The sequence below is a fragment of the Drosophila rhopaloa genome, unplaced genomic scaffold (assembly GCF_018152115.1).
Source record: "Drosophila rhopaloa isolate 14029-0021.01 unplaced genomic scaffold, ASM1815211v1 contig_3, whole genome shotgun sequence".
Lineage (NCBI taxonomy): Eukaryota > Metazoa > Arthropoda > Insecta > Diptera > Drosophilidae > Drosophila > Drosophila rhopaloa.
In genome coordinates this window covers 17,505,437-17,520,842 of record NW_025335123.1, presented here as the reverse complement: position 1 = coordinate 17,520,842, position 15,406 = coordinate 17,505,437, and the positions used below count along the sequence as shown (strand labels likewise).

General features: G+C 42.5%; 3 protein-coding genes and 7 non-coding genes across 11 annotated transcripts; 9 read left to right on the top strand and 1 right to left on the bottom strand.

The window, feature by feature from the left end:
- Positions 1-116: 116 nt before the first annotated feature.
- Positions 117-1,796, bottom strand: LOC108045235 (coiled-coil-helix-coiled-coil-helix domain-containing protein 2). The gene is made up of 2 exons (XM_017124488.1): positions 1,596-1,796; positions 117-822 (listed from the first exon to the last, which is right to left on the bottom strand). The coding sequence occupies exons 1-2, from the start codon at positions 1,640-1,642 to the stop codon at positions 360-362; spliced, it is 510 nt and encodes a 169-aa protein (XP_016979977.1). The 5' UTR covers positions 1,643-1,796; the 3' UTR covers positions 117-359.
- A 918-nt stretch (positions 1,797-2,714) lies between these two features.
- On the top strand, positions 2,715-7,249 carry LOC108045281 (40S ribosomal protein S5a). The gene is made up of 5 exons (XM_017124557.2): positions 2,715-2,802; positions 3,775-4,177; positions 5,985-6,101; positions 6,360-6,458; positions 7,064-7,249. The coding sequence occupies exons 2-5, from the start codon at positions 3,776-3,778 to the stop codon at positions 7,130-7,132; spliced, it is 687 nt and encodes a 228-aa protein (XP_016980046.1). The 5' UTR covers positions 2,715-2,802; position 3,775; the 3' UTR covers positions 7,133-7,249.
- LOC123038018 lies at positions 4,995-5,147 on the top strand. Its single transcript, XR_006417717.1, has one exon. It is a non-coding gene; the product is annotated as a small nucleolar RNA psi18S-1854 (small nucleolar RNA).
- LOC123038027 lies at positions 5,243-5,397 on the top strand. Its single transcript, XR_006417726.1, has one exon. It is a non-coding gene; the product is annotated as a small nucleolar RNA psi18S-1854 (small nucleolar RNA).
- On the top strand, positions 5,589-5,743 carry LOC123038026. The gene has a single exon (XR_006417725.1). It is a non-coding gene; the product is annotated as a small nucleolar RNA psi18S-1854 (small nucleolar RNA).
- Positions 6,136-6,280, top strand: LOC123038019. The gene has a single exon (XR_006417718.1). It is a non-coding gene; the product is annotated as a small nucleolar RNA psi28S-2876 (small nucleolar RNA).
- On the top strand, positions 6,499-6,642 carry LOC123038022. The gene has a single exon (XR_006417721.1). It is a non-coding gene; the product is annotated as a small nucleolar RNA psi28S-1192 (small nucleolar RNA).
- On the top strand, positions 6,675-6,813 carry LOC123038021. Its single transcript, XR_006417720.1, has one exon. It is a non-coding gene; the product is annotated as a small nucleolar RNA psi28S-1192 (small nucleolar RNA).
- On the top strand, positions 6,847-6,985 carry LOC123038020. The gene has a single exon (XR_006417719.1). It is a non-coding gene; the product is annotated as a small nucleolar RNA psi28S-1192 (small nucleolar RNA).
- A 577-nt stretch (positions 7,250-7,826) lies between the features above and the next one.
- On the top strand, positions 7,827-14,965 carry LOC108045264. 2 transcript variants are annotated; one of them, XM_017124537.2, is made up of 7 exons: positions 7,827-8,038; positions 9,418-9,573; positions 9,722-9,982; positions 10,045-12,052; positions 12,117-13,486; positions 13,543-13,775; positions 14,165-14,965. In XM_017124537.2, exons 3-7 carry the CDS (start codon positions 9,813-9,815, stop codon positions 14,482-14,484), a joined length of 4,101 nt encoding a protein of 1,366 aa, XP_016980026.1. In that variant the 5' UTR covers positions 7,827-8,038; positions 9,418-9,573; positions 9,722-9,812; the 3' UTR covers positions 14,485-14,965. The 2 variants fall into 2 exon arrangements, with proteins under 2 accessions (XP_016980026.1, XP_016980027.1); XM_017124538.2 differs by lacking the exons at positions 10,045-12,052; positions 12,117-13,486; positions 13,543-13,775; positions 14,165-14,965 and adding exons at positions 8,154-8,594; positions 9,162-9,229 and having other exon boundaries at positions 9,722-9,959.
- The last annotated feature ends 441 nt before the right edge of the window (positions 14,966-15,406 follow it).

Genomic DNA, 15,406 nt, shown 5'->3' with positions numbered 1-15,406 from the left:
ATTTAAGAGGATACTTATAATAGTGTAGATAGGCATAGAAAGGTATTTGTTTTAATACATTCGAGTTTATACCTTAATTTTGTCCATAATTTGTAACAATAAAAACACTTGGAAACTTTGCTTTGTTTTGGCCCACATTGACAGCCCGTGGGTTTTAGTTTTCTTGTATTTTTGCTTTGGGAACAGGGATCAATTGGGCTGCCAATGGGATTTTCTATTTAACATTTCAATTTGCACTACAATTAAACAATGCTCTCTTTTAGATGCTTGCAATTAAACAATTAAGAACTAAACGAAGGGGTCGGACAGGTGCCACCCGGTTGTGGTGGCCAGGTGCTCCTCAACCGGCGATGGATCCTCTACTGGAGATGGTGGCTCTGCTTGCACTGCCGCAGCGCCTCGTTGAATCCCTCGCAGAGGGTCAGATCCGCCTGGCCCTGGGCGCACTGGATGAACTGTTTGAGCTCCCAGGCGCAGGCTCCCTGCGGCTCATTCGGCTGCTGCTGCTGGGCATAGTAGGGTTGCTGGGGGGCTGGAGCGGCTGCCGCCGGAGCCGGAGCAGCTGCCTCCTTGTCGCCGGATCCGCTGAACAGCGAGGTCAGTCCATGGCCGACCGTGTGTCCAATGGCCGATCCCACGGCCACGCCGCCGGCGGTGGCGGCCATCTGCTGGAACATCGATGGCTGCTGGGGCGCCGGCATGCCAACGGCGCTGGGCGGAGCGCTCATGGGCGCCGGCGGTGGGGGCGGGGCGGCAGCACGGGCCGGCACAGGGGCGGCGGCGGGTGCGGGAGCGGGGGCTCGTGCCTGCACAGGTGCGGAGCTGTTGTCGGAGGAAACAAATGGGAAAACAAAAACAATTAGTTGTTATTCTGGACTTTGCCCTGCCGTTGTTGATTATTTGGTGACGAAATAAGAGGTCTTCGTGTGAAAATAAACTACAAAGGCAAGTTTTTAGTCTTAGGAAAATATTGGGATCATGTACGAATTTTTTAACTTACTAGTCCTTTTCATTTTGTTAAGTAAAAGCAAATTAGTGTTTTTTCTTGAAAGGAAACTCAGTAAGAATATGTAATACTCATACTTTATATTTTAATTTTTAAGCAACATTGGTTATTTTAAGTTTAGATATTTTCAGGGTCGTAGTTTTTATTGGTTTTTAAGACAGACCATTCAAATAAGGCTTTAATACGGAAAAGACATAAATAAGATTAAAAACTGTTAAAAACTTGGCAACATTTTGTGAAATATTTAAGGAGACCTGGAAGTGAATATTGTCATATAAACATACAAGATTTTAGACAATTTTGAAAATACCGATGTTTTTAACTACTTCCGGCATTCGAAAAAAGCCAGATTTGACGGGAAACCTGCTAAACGGACGGCACAACTGAAACATCCCATGTTATTGGGTCTCCTCTTATTTTTTTAAGGTTACGTAACCTTAACCCATTTCAGGGCCCGGAAAAAGCGGCGGCTGTCCATAAGATAAAGCCAGATCATCCGATTGATTTGACCGTGATTACGAAATGCTTTTCCTGCCGGCGAATTCCCGATTTTCCTTATATATTTCTTTCTTTTCCTCTATTTGCTTACCGACGAGTGGAGGGCGGGGGGCTGGCTGAACGTCCACGGCGAACCATTTTGTTTGTTTTAATTTGTGTTTTTTATCGACTTGGTTTCACGCAAAAATTTCACAGTTGTTGCTGTTTTGGCTTTTGACTCGAAAATGACGACCGATCGAAACTTATATCTGGAATCCCAAGTGGACGAGAAACTTCGGCCTGCTCGTGAGTGTGACCGGCTTAAATACCGAAAAATATACCAAAATAAACCAAAAACTATCGGCTGTTGGTGTTGAAAGCCCTGGTTGGGTCAGCTGATATTGATAGCGATGGCTAAATTACTTAGGACCTAATAAATATATATTAAAAAAAAAATAAGCCGCTAATGCACTTTGAAAGTCAATCTAAAAAATATCTATAGTACTAATTGTATCACAAGATGTTTTACTGAACACACAATATTTTATGCCTAGTATTTACATTATGTATCTATTTGAAGCGCTTTTTTTAAGAACTCTGCATAGTTTATTTATGTCTTAGCACATTAATATTGGTATAAACTTGTTTAAGGTGTGTTGGAATGTTTTGAATGTTGGAATATGAAATATTATTAGTTTTTTGCCTTTAGATATAAAATATCGTTTTAAGGAGGTTCAGAATATATTAACATAATTATATTAAGACATGCTTGATAGCTAAAAATGAATTCCAAATTAAAGCTATGACAGAAAATCAAACAGAGAGCAAGGAAAATATATTGCACTTGTTAAATTAATTTAATTTTGTTATTTTAAGGAATACCATAATTAAAAAAAAGAATAACGATATTTATTTACGATGTAAATGGCCGAATGGCAACTATCGCTAAGCGTTGTGAGTGGCAAAGCAGCCAAGGGCCCCGTATCGATAGAAAATTCCGCAAACGAGGTGAATAAAAGTGGTTAAATATTTGTTTAATACATTTTGTTTTAATCAATTATTATTTAATAGGCAATAATGTGTGACAGCAGAAGTATTTGAATTTTATGGAGTGAATAAATCCAGACAAAAACCCAAACTATCGCTAAGCCGCCTTTATCGATAGCTGGCTCCTTTTGCAGCCCTGGTAGCCGAAATGCAACCGTGCTCATGCCAGCGGAAATGTGACTTTCTGGCATTGCCGCACACTGCCGTAACATGTTCTTTTTCAGGCGTTTGCCTTTGCGCTGACATCGTATCTCGATTTCTTCTGTGACAAAGTAAGGGATTTTCAACGTCTAATTGAGTGAATTAAATCTAAAGTTTGGCCAAAAGATGGCTAAATGCCCGGGATAAGCGTGGATACTGAGGGTTTTGTGAATTAATTGCGACGATGTCCAGAAAACTTCCATTTCCTTAGAAATGAGGTTAAAAACGGGCGGCTTTTTGTTTGTGTGTGTGTGCGTGAGTTCGGCTGTGTGAGTGCGTCACACGTGTTGGTTTCACCTTTTTTTTATGTTTTTTTTTATTTGCCGCTCAAACGTATAAATATATTGGACCAAATCGTGAACCCTGGCTTACTATTCATCTTAAGGATCATCATCTAAGTCAGTCGTCAACAACAACAACGCGCGTGTGTATGTGTGCGGTGAATGTGCGTGTGCATATAGCGCGCATTTACTGTTAAAAAACGTGTTAACAGCAAAGAAATATTGCTTAAAAATTAATAAATATTAAATATTTTTTTTATTGTAACCCTTTTTTTTTATGAAAAATGCATATGTCATTGTAAACCCAGTGTTTTTATAAACTATGATTATTTAAAGTTAACTCGTTGATTTAAAAAGATATTTGGATAACCAAAAGCTCTTAAAAATTTATTTGTATTGTGTAAAAGTTGCTTTATTAAAGAAATTTTTTAACTTCGAATTAACTTCTAAATATCACAAGAAACGAGGTTTAATTATAAACGAAATCCAAACTTAAAATGATTATTACATTTTCTAGACAAGTAAATACTTAATATATATCCATAAACAATGAAAAACACGTTTCGGTCCAATTTTCTGCGTCTGTCCAAGCCTTACTCTCAAAAGCATGAAACAGTTATTGACAAGGTTTAGTGACTAAAAAGATTTAAAAACAAGAGAATAGTTTATGAAATGATAGCAATACCCTCAAGTATCCACCCTATAAATCAATCGATTTTGAAAGACACGTGACTAACAGTTTTTATCCACTTTCCCAAATAGCATGGCCGAAGTTGCTGAAAACGTGGTGGAGACCTTCGAGGAGCCTGCGGCACCTCTGGAAGCCGAGGTCGCCGAGACGATCCTGGAGACGAATGTGGTGGCCACCACCGAGTTGCCCGAGATCAAGCTGTTCGGCCGCTGGTCGTGCGACGATGTGACCGTCAACGACATCTCGCTGCAGGATTACATCTCGGTGAAGGAGAAGTTCGCCCGCTACCTTCCCCACTCCGCCGGACGTTATGCCGCCAAGCGTTTCCGCAAGGCCCAGTGCCCCATTGTGGAGCGATTGACCTGCTCCCTGATGATGAAGGGTCGCAACAACGGCAAGAAGCTGATGGCCTGCCGCATCGTCAAGCACTCGTTCGAGATCATCCATCTGCTCACCGGCGAGAACCCGCTGCAGGTACATAGTCCTCCTGGTTACACCTTTACTTTTATCATTCTTAAAGAGCGGCCCATGCTAAACTGTGGCCAGAGATTATCGCCACTCGGCCATGGGTAGAATGGGCACGCAGAGTAACCAAGGTTTTAATATCCTAGTGCCTGAAGATAGCCAAGCCTCTTCTCGTTCTCCTGGAACTTAAAACTACAAGATAATACAATCACTAAGGACAATACCTATTATTTACAAAATCTACTGTTCAATGTAACTGAAACATTTGAATTTTTAGACCATCCATGTAATGAGAAATAGATTTTAGTCCTCCTCAATGCTGGCTAGTTATTAATACATACTTTTCGAAGCATCAACTCTTAAATGGACTTATAGTGAATTAGAGTTTTAATTATCCTAGTGCCTGAAGATAGAAAATCACTTCTCGTTCTCCTGGAACTTAAAGCTACATCAAAAATTCAAAATAAATCTTAGGGTAGTCCTCCTCAATGCCAGTTATTGGTAAACTTCAGCCAAACTGAGCATAAACTCATAAGGGACTCATAGGAAACAGTGTTAACTATCCTTGTGCTTGAAGATAAAACCACTTCCCGCTCTCCTGGAACTTAAGACAACATTAAGAAACATTTGATAATCATGAATTATAGGTTTTTTTATGACGAGTCGACCTCAATGCTAGTTGTAGGAAACTCCATCCCAACTAAAGCATACTTTATAACAGACTCAGAGTAAACAGTGTTAATTATCCTAGTGCTTGAAGATTAATCCACTTCCCGCTCTCCTGGAATTTAAGACAACATAAGAAATTTCGTATTTATTGAAGATATTTTTATCCGTCCAAAACTAAAACTGCAGCGTTGATCTCACAGCGTTGTGGTATTCAATTGGACCATAGGAAACCCCATGATTAGCTATTCCTCTTAAGGGCATTGGCTCGAAGATGCAACCTTAATAAAGCAATATTCAACAAAAACCTTTAAAGCAATATCATTTTCAGTCGAATTGTTTAAAGACGAACGGTTTAAATAGGCAGGTTTTAGGGTAATATTAGAAATGAAGCATTTATTAAAGACATTACTATCCGTCCACAACTAAAACTGCAGCGTTGATCTTCACAGCGTTGTGGTATTCAATTGGACTACAGGAAACCCCATGATTAGCTATTCCTCTTAAGGGCATTGGTTTGAAGATGCAACCTTAATAAAGCCATAAATCAACAAAAACCAATACTCAGAAACCATTTTCAGTCCAACTCTATGCCAGACGGTTTAAAAATACCTTGTCGTACTGAGCATCAACAAAAACGGACTTATATTAAATTGAAATGTTTTAACTATCCTTGTGCCCGAAGATTAAACCACTTCCTGCTCTCCTGGAAATTAAAACAACAATATAAATTAAAAAAATTGCATTCATATTATTTTTACCCGTCCAAAACTAAAACTGCAGCGTTGATCTTCACAACGTTGTGGTATTCAATTGGACCACAGGAAACCCCATGATTAGCTATTCCTCTTAAGGGCATCGGCTAAAAGATGCAACCTTAATAAAGCCATAAATCAACAAACCTCCATTCTTAGAACTCATTTTCAGTCCAACTCTATGCCAGACGGTTTAAATATACCTTGTCGTACTGAGCATCACCAAAAACGGACTAATATTAAATTGAATTGTTTTAACTATCCTTGTGCCCGAAGATTAAACCACTTCCTGCTCTCCTGGAAATTAAAACAACATTTCCGTTTGATATACTTTCTATTAAGTGGTCTATAGTGACAGCGTGTTTAATTAAATTTCTTCTTGTGATTTCTTGCAGATCCTGGTCAGTGCGATCATCAACTCCGGACCCCGTGAGGACTCCACCCGTATTGGACGTGCCGGTACCGTCCGTCGCCAGGCTGTGGATGTGTCGCCCCTGCGTCGCGTCAACCAGGTGGGTTTCTTCAAAAGACTTGGCAGATATGAAGATAGTGGCCGGTAGCAATGGCTTGTGGTTCGGTTGGCGACTGCTTGCTTATAATTCCTGGCTAGATCGAAATTCTATCTAATATCCGTAGCGTCATAATGTGTAATTTAGCCGACATTTGGCGTATGAAACGAAGAGACATTTCCATCTTGAAACCCTACAAGATGTGCTACTAATTAATCCTGTGTATATACTTACTGATAACGTTTTTCAACAATCTTTTAGGCTATCTGGCTGCTGTGCACTGGAGCTCGTGAGGCTGCTTTCAGGAACATCAAGACCATCGCCGAGTGCTTGGCTGATGAGCTGATCAACGCCGCCAAGGTGAGGAATTTAGAAATTTAAAATGAGAAATATGAGAATCAAGGGGTCTCCTCTAATGCCTGGCATTGTGTCACAAAATGCCTGGCCTCGCTTGTAGACCAGATCAACCTCCAAATCTCTTATTATCCTTGTGCTAGTGACCACTTTACTGTCCTATGCACATGAGAAACGTAAAAGAACATTGATCAAATTAAGAGTTTAAACTATTAGAAAACTAGGGGGTCCAATCTAATTCTGCATCATGGTTTAGTGATGTAGTCTCGCTTATGGACCAGAAAAATCCCCATCTTTTATTATCCTTGTGCTTGTGATAATATCCAAGTTCAATGCACACGAGAAACGTAAAAGAACATAATTAATATATAAATCAAAGCAGTTATCGGTCAATAATAGGTCCAGTCTAATTCTGCATCATGGTTTATTTATGTAGACTCGCTTTTGGACCAGATTAATCCTTATCCTTTATTATCCTTGTGCTTGTAATAGCATTTCAGTTCAATGCACACGAGAAACGTAAAAGAACAATAGCCTAAACTAGGACAAAAGTTTTAAATACGAAAAACATTAAACACAATTACTAATTATCTATTTTATTTTATTTCCAGGGTTCTTCCAACTCGTACGCCATCAAGAAGAAGGATGAGTTGGAGCGTGTCGCCAAGTCCAACCGTTAAGGAGACATCATCACCAGCAAAAACAAACTTCTGTCTGTTTTTTTTTATACAAATAACGTGTGTACACTGCGAAATGATACACTAAATTTAAAATAAACAACAAGATGAAAAATCCAATGTAAACCAATCTTTTTTTTAATAGTTTTTAGTTTTGAATAAACCAGATTGTCAGGAAGAAAAGACTGATTTTGGAGTTTGTTTTCAAATTTGCAGATGTTTTTCTTTTCAGAAAGCGCACAAAGCTATTTCTTCCTTTATTTAATGTTATTATTTTAATTTTCAAGACTAAATAAAAGTTCTGCATTTCAGTTTAAAATGTAAATGGTTTGTATAATGGCTGCCATGTAAAAATCACCTAAATTATTGGATAAATCTTTATTTTAAAAATTAAAACTAAACAGCCCTTTATTCATGGTCTCTCGACAACCCTTTATTGATGGCCTCTCGACAACCCTTTTCTATCGATATCATTTAAAATTTTTTCTAATCACTTTTTAAGTTTTTTTTTAAATTTATGCATTGTGCATATTGAATCAATACAAATATTTGAGCTGGTGTTTTTTTGAAAATAATTCTTTTGTTTTAAAAGCGCTGTCGAAAAAATACTTTAGCAATCAGGCAGCACAGCTTTTAGTGTGACCGTACGCAAACCATGTGTCAAGACAATTTGGTATTCTAAACACGAGACGTTAAAGTTCACACTGAAGCGCAAACCTTTCAAAAACGTTTTCATTATTTTTAGGGTTCCAAAGGGTTTTTTTTTCTATTAAATTGTTTGTTGATCGGATCGGAGGCGCTACAGAAGTTGAGTTGAGTTCGTTACCACTTCCGGATTTAGAGTAAGATGTTCACAGTGGATGCACGTTCGGAATTAGCAGTACCCACCGAGACTCGATTGAATAGCCAGTAAGTGCACGGCAATCCCGGCCAGAAAACGGGATACTTTGACCTTTTTTCACAAATTACACGTGATATACACGCTATACCACACGCTACACACCATAACCGATATACAATGCAGATTCCACGAGCAGAAGCTGGTGGAGCAGTTCTGCCGGCAGACGCAGCTGCTCAAGCTGGTCGAGGGCTCCTCTGGCCGTTTTGTGGCCAATTATAGGAAATCCCAGCGGCCGGAGGACCTTCTGGCCCCCATCCAGTTGCGCCTGGACTTTGAGTACCGCCAGCTCCTTGAGAAGTCACCCAAACTCCTGCAGCACATCGTCGAGGAACCGCTGCAATTCGAACAGGCCGTTCGGTACTGCGTTTACGGCCTGGTCAGGTCGCATCTTAAAGCCGCCAGCCTGAAACCCGTCGACATAAACCAGCTGCACGCGCATTGGCGCCTGGTGGGACTGCCCTACACCCCGGGCCTCCAGTTCGAGTCCCAGGATCAGTCGCTGCGCTTGGGGTTGGCCCAGGTGCAGGGCATCCTGGCCGCCTTCACGCCGCAGGAGACTCTGGTGTAAGCCGCGATTCCTGGCAGAGAATCGCTCGAGTCCCCAAAACATATCCGTCTGCTTTCACTTCCATTAACACACTGTGTTTTCTGAGTGTTCTGTAGTTTCTGTATATCATATCTTCAATTGGACACCTTGTGTTTTATGGTGTTTCAATACATTTCCTTGTAGATTAACTATCCACACCTTAATATTAATAATTATTTTTAAACCATGTCTATCTGTTGAACAATTTCTATCATTCCAAATCTATTCTATCTTATTTCAATACTGTTTTGGGATGTCTTTTGGTATAAGTTTACAAGTATTTTACCTGAACCATTGTATTTTATTTATTTTATTATGCGATATGTATTTGCTTATTATTATTTATTTGAATATTTTTTGTTAATGCAGATTTTTGGTTAAACATTTTCTCAACAATCGTATATGTATTTTATTTATTGTTATCCTTTTCTGAAATGTATAAATTAGCACATAAGTTTTTGTAAAGCTTCTCTGCTGGGGTATTCCAAGCTTCGGTTACCGAAGAGGTAAACTATATTTCCTGATTTCTACATGTTCCATTATAGCCTGCAATCGATCTGGTACTGCGGCAGCGGCTGTATGCGCAATGCCATACAGACCAGCTCAACGGATGGTACGTCCTATAGGCTAGGATCCCACAAAAATCCCAATCATGTTATCCAAATTATGGCAAAATTAATACCTTACCATTTGTAAACTTTAACCATTCATAGGCATCATCTCCTTAACATATTTCCCACAGAATTTCGTACCAACTCTCTTCGAGATCCGATTTTAATCTTCTTTATATATATATTGCAGCTCCCTTGTGTTCTGGTTGTTCGCGGCCCATGAGTGAATACCAAAAGTTGCGCATCACAGAAACCTTTCGCCTCCTAGCCATTCTGCCCAGCTCCGCAGTTCAGACACCACGGACCACCGGTTGCCTACATCGCCCCAAATTGATCCGTCTGCGAGGTGAGTTTGTATGATGTTGGTCATTGGTAGAACTTTCCTTACTATAGTAGTAATACAAGTATTACTTGTCCGATTACTTTTCCAACTAAACCTTAGATTGGAGACCTAAGATAATATTTTTAATAATTATTACTATTGCTTATTCCAGCCCACGCCTACGACTGTGAATTAAAGTTAGGATCTAGCTACCTCATCACTGGCTACTTCGCCGGATCGGCAAGCACCTATCAGCTGGAAGCATGCCATCTAAAAAGCACCTAGAGAACAAAAATCGCCGTCGGCGTAGCGCCGTTCAGCTCAACGACTTCCTTCGCGGCGATTACGAGCAGTTCCAAAACATAAGTCAATCTGGAAATCAGTCTCCAGTACCGAGCAATAAATCTCAAAACGTCAATACAAGCTCCGTTGGGTAGGATATCCTCGCTAGATCATTACAAATACCTTTTGCTTATATATCCCCATAATTTCCAGCTCCATTCCATCGAATGGCCTTCCCGAAAGCGATGTGACTCCTATTATGACGCCCACACCAGAGACACATTCAAGTGTGAACTTCTGGCACCCGACTGCCGAAATCGACCAGCCCGACAGCAACTATAGTGTGGATACAGAGGAGTTTCCCGATTTGGGAAAGCGTTTAAAGAGAGCCAAACAAGCCACTCCACCGCTGGCCAATTCTGATAATGATGAAATCATATTATCGCCGAATTCCCGGCGTCGTTTCCGAGGTCGTCGCGGTCGCTTGGTCGATCCACCAGTGCTGGGCAACTTTCTGCCGGAACCGGTGCGTCCGACAGTGGTCGACAACAGGCAGCAAACGGTGGCGAAGTGGCTGGATTCAGTGCGTCCTGCTGATAGTCAACAGACGGGCAACGATCAGTCAAATAGTTCTTCTCCAAACAAAGTCATTCTGTTGAGAAAGGAGGAGCAGCAGGAGGAGAAAGTGGCTGGCCAGCCCTCCCAGAAGCAGCAGAAAACTCCGGACAATATTGTACAGAAGCAGCAGACGACTCCTGTCAATTCCTTGCAGCAGCAGAAGAGCCCTTGTAATCTTTTACAGCAGCAGCAAATGAGTCTTTCCAATGCCGCACAGCAGCCACAGCAGAATGGTCTTGCCAATGCCGCACAGCAGTCACATCAGAAAGGTATTGTCAATACCGCACAGCCGCAACAGCAAAAGAGTCTTTCCAATTCCGCACAGCAGCAGCAGCAACACAAGAGTCCTGCCAATGAAGCACAGCAGCAGCAACAAAAGAGTCCTGCCAATGAAGCACAGCAGCACCAACAAAAGAGTCCTGCCAATGCCGCACAGACTCAGCAGCAAAAGAGTCTAGCCAATGCTGCAAGGAAGCACCAGCAGCAAAAAAATCCTGCCAATACCGCAAAGCCGCAGCAGCAAAATAGTCTTGCCAATGCTGCACAGCAACTACAGCAAAAGAGTCCTGCCAATGCCGCACAGCCGCAGCAGCAAAATAGTCTTGCCAATGCTGCACAGCAACTACAGCAAAAGAGTCCTGCCAATGCTGCACAGCAGCAAGAGCAAAATAATGTAGCCAATGCTGCACAGCAGCAACAGCAAAAGAATCTAGCCAATGCTGCACAGCAGCAACAGCAAAAGAGTTCTGTCAATGCCGCACAACCGCATCTGCAAAAGAGTCTTGCAATTGCTGCACAGCAGCAGCAGCAGCAAAAGATTCTTGCCATTACTGCACAGCAGCAGCAGCAAAATAGTCCTGTCAATGATGCACAGCAGCAGCAGAAGAGTTTGGCTAAGCCTTTACAGGAGCAGCAGAAGAGTCCCGGCAATTCTTTCCAACAGCAGCAGAAGAGTCCCGGGAATGAGTTCCAACAGCAGCAGAAGAAGTCTCCTGGCCAACTCATTCAGCAACAGCAGAAGGGCATTGTAAGTCCTTTAAAGCAGCAACCGCTCAGGAGACCTGGCAATCCCAGCCAACAGCACCAGCAACCCAAAAGTCCTGCACTTGGCGTAAACGTTTCCTCGATACCAATTCACGCCTTCGAAGGTCAGCGCAGCCAGCGGCCAACTCCGCACAGTCCTCCTCGAGGTCACCAAGGCGGCGGCGATGAGGATGACGATATGGTGCCCCCGACGCCAATCAGCCAAAGCCAGAAATCCATGTGGAGATTTCCGCGACGCTTCGACAACCAGCGGGTGGCGCGCAGTCTGCAGTCGACGAGCCAGGACTTTATGCATTCGCAGTCCTCGACGGAGGGATCGCCACAGGAAGGGGTCGTGCCGCGCCAGGTGCAGAGATGTGTGCAGCAGCAGCAGCTAAGCAGAAACCAGGTGAAACGACTGCTGGAACAGCAGCCAAGCCGTCAGATCCGACAGTTAGCCATGCGCAGCGAGCTGAATTCGGATGCCCAGGAGTTCCGGCCCAGGGAGCAGCGTGCGCCAGGAGGATCGAATCAGGCGTGGCAGCCAGAACACGGCTTTCACGGCGGATCCAAAATGAGCGTAAGTTGAACTATATTTATAGATGGATAAATCATTTTATAACACAATATTCTGACAACCACAGAGGAGACGTCGTCGCCAGCGTTTCTTGCGCTCCTTAAATCAGAACAACTTGCAGTCATTGCCCAGCCAAAGTCCGGTCTACAGACAAGAAAATACCCATGGACTGCTGCCCACACCCTTTGTGCGGCCTGGCGACTACTACAGTGCCCCGGCTGTAGCACAAGGACACTATACACCTGCGGCAGCTCCTCCTCCTCAACCGGCGGCCAACCCACCACCAGTCATATCCACTCTGACCAACACTCCGCCGGAAACGATCCAGGTGCATTTCGGTAGCAATCCGCCGCCCATGATCTGCTACAATCCGCAGTCGGGACAGATTTGGAGCAACCCTCCGTCGCAGATCCCCATCGACATAAGGAGCAGCAATGCCAGCCAGTCGGTTTTTCGGCTTGCCAGCCTCCCGTGCACTGGTGTGGGCACCCCCAATACGGATATGCTTACCGATTGGTCACGCCCCAGCCAGCCCAACAGCCCCAGCCGCCTCCCGTCCAGTATATCCGGCCCCAGCCAATTATCTCATACGCTCAGCTCGCCGCCTATGGAGGATCAGCAGCAGCAGGAGTCTCCGGACGAGGACCTGTTGTACAGCCGACCGTTATTGGATATGGACCAGGAGGATACCCAACTGGAGCAGCAGGACCAGGAATGGGGGTGGGGATCGCCGTTGCAGAACCTGCAGCCACTGGTCGTCGACGACCCAGACGGCGGGGAAAACGCCGACGTCGCTAGGGACACAGTTCCACCCCTCGAGCGTCACAAGATATTCCGTGCGCCATCAGAGCATGGTCAGGACTATCCCAAGCCGGATTTGAACTGCGTGCCATCTAGCATCAAGAAGCTGCATCATCTGATCTCGTCGCAGTATTCCGACTATGCCTTTGTCTACGCTCTGAGTGCTCAGCTCTGTCAGGAGTGTGTGCCCATGGACTGCTATGTTTACCTGAAGATGGTGCTGCTGGCCAGCATCGTTTCGATTGAACCCGATGAGTTGCGGGCCCCGATTTCACTGTGCATCATTGCCACCGACAGCCTGATGGCCAATCGCCTTATGAACAAAGTGGGCCAACTGGCTCCACGTTTCCTTGGACCGCACGATTATGGATTGCACCCGACCTTCAGTGCCCTGCCTACGCGCTTCAATTGGATTGTGGCCTGTCCCTTATTGATGGCCCAGCAGGGTGTGTATTACGCCGGCGACTGGACGCGCTTGTCGAAGGAGCAGAGCTGCCAGCTGGAGAAGTGCATTGAAAATGGAGCGGTGCCGGTGCCGCAGTTGCAAATTGAACAGCACTTGGAGGCGGCCGTTTGGACGCACTGGCAGCCCGAGAACTCCACCAATCAGACGGTGGCCCTTGCCAAATTGTGCCCGTAAGTTGGAGAAAACTTTAAACTTTGCTTTTATATTAATTGTATGTATTTTGTAGGATTTTTGGCCTGCCCATTTATATGGGTGATCAGGTTAGCGACAGCCTCTGGAACTTCATTATTCAGCGGCACAGCGCAGAAGGACAAAATATGTCTCACGATGGACTAAATATTGCCGAGGACGATATGCGTATGCTCATACATCTGCTGCACCGACGCAAGACCACATTCAACGATAAGGCCCAGTACATGCTGCAAAAGTACTATGTGATCTCCAGAAAAGAGCGACCGAGTAAGTGGATTAATTAGTACTTATAACTCTGGGCTAAAAACAAAAAAGTAGTTGATTGCTTTTAAAATGTGACAAATTGTTTTAACCAAATAGTTAGTTTTATTTTCGTGAGGACATTCCAGAATTACCACTTAAATTAATTAAATTATGTTTTGTATGGTTTATGGATGTGTATGCTGAAAAGCCATACATTTAATAATAGTATAGTATATTTTAAGAAATTATGCACCGACTATTTTAAAACACAGCTGTGCATGCAGTCATAATACTACTACGACTATTTCATTTTCTTAATTGCACTGTATGTCACTTACCATTTCGATAGTGGTTGTGTTCCTCTACTCTTCTAATTGATGACATCTAACGAATTACATCTCTCTCTTTTCCAGCTGTCTTCTCCAGCAAGACGTACATTGTGCTGAAGCAATTTGCGGAATCCTTTGCTAAATTGGCCCTGCGTCTGGAGGTCCTTGAATCGGACGTTTGTGTGGCGATTTTCCACTGCGAGCACTTTGTGCAGCGTATTTTCGGGACGAAGGAGCAGTTGGCACCGCCGGCGGTAATCAGTTTCAGCGTGATCTCCCGAATCGATCCGTACATGAACGAGTTCGCCCGCTGGCTGCTGCAGTATCTGGATCGTTATGAGGACGAGGAACTGGGGATGCAGATGGCTAAGCGGCGACGCACCGACAGTTGGGGTTCGCCTTAAACGTTTGGGAAAGGCACTACACTCCACTTTGTCCGAAACCAATTCGCCATTGATTTGGTACTACTTTAGATTTATAACCATCGCTCACAGAAATATTTTGAATACCTTTTGTAGTTTTATATAGATGAATTTACAACATTTGTGTTTGTAAACAAAATCGGCCCTGGGGCCAGACAATAGTGCCTCTAATGTATTCACTATTTGCGTATAACAAACAACACCTGAAACACGTTCTCAAGCAAAGTCCAAATTTGTAAACATTTCATTTTCGGTATATGTTTTGTGTATATCGCTTGGCGGCCGCGGATAGCTCTTAAAGTTCTATTCGCGGTAATCAAATAACCAATTTTGAATAATCTTGTAGACGGGTAATTGTTAATCGTTTATAATGACATTCTTTGCAGTCTTTTGGTAATCATAAATAATTTTCAAAATTATTTTGGTTCAAATATTGATTAAATTTAATGTGATGCCAAAAGTATTTATATGCTTTTAACTAATATAATAATATTATTTTCTCATCGATGTGATAACAGATATTTTCTCAGGAAAAATACTATTTCCACAGGATAACCAGCGATACGGATATTAACTTTTTTTTGTGAGAATAGTTCTTAAAGCCCTATTCTAACAATAAAATTTGAGACTAAATGTAGCATTTATAATACAAGAAGTACCTATTAAATTAAGTTACATTTAAATTTGATTGACAATTCGACATAAAAGAAAAATTGTCGTTGAGACATTGAATAATCATAAAAAGTGATACCAAATATTGTATTTAAAGTATTATAACAAGAATATTTAATTTAAGTTCTTTAAAATGTTAACTTTGTTTACTTTTTATTGACATTTAATTTTTTTTTATAAAATTAATTTTTTTTATTGATTAAATCAATTTGTCTCTTTAGCTTCTTTAAAA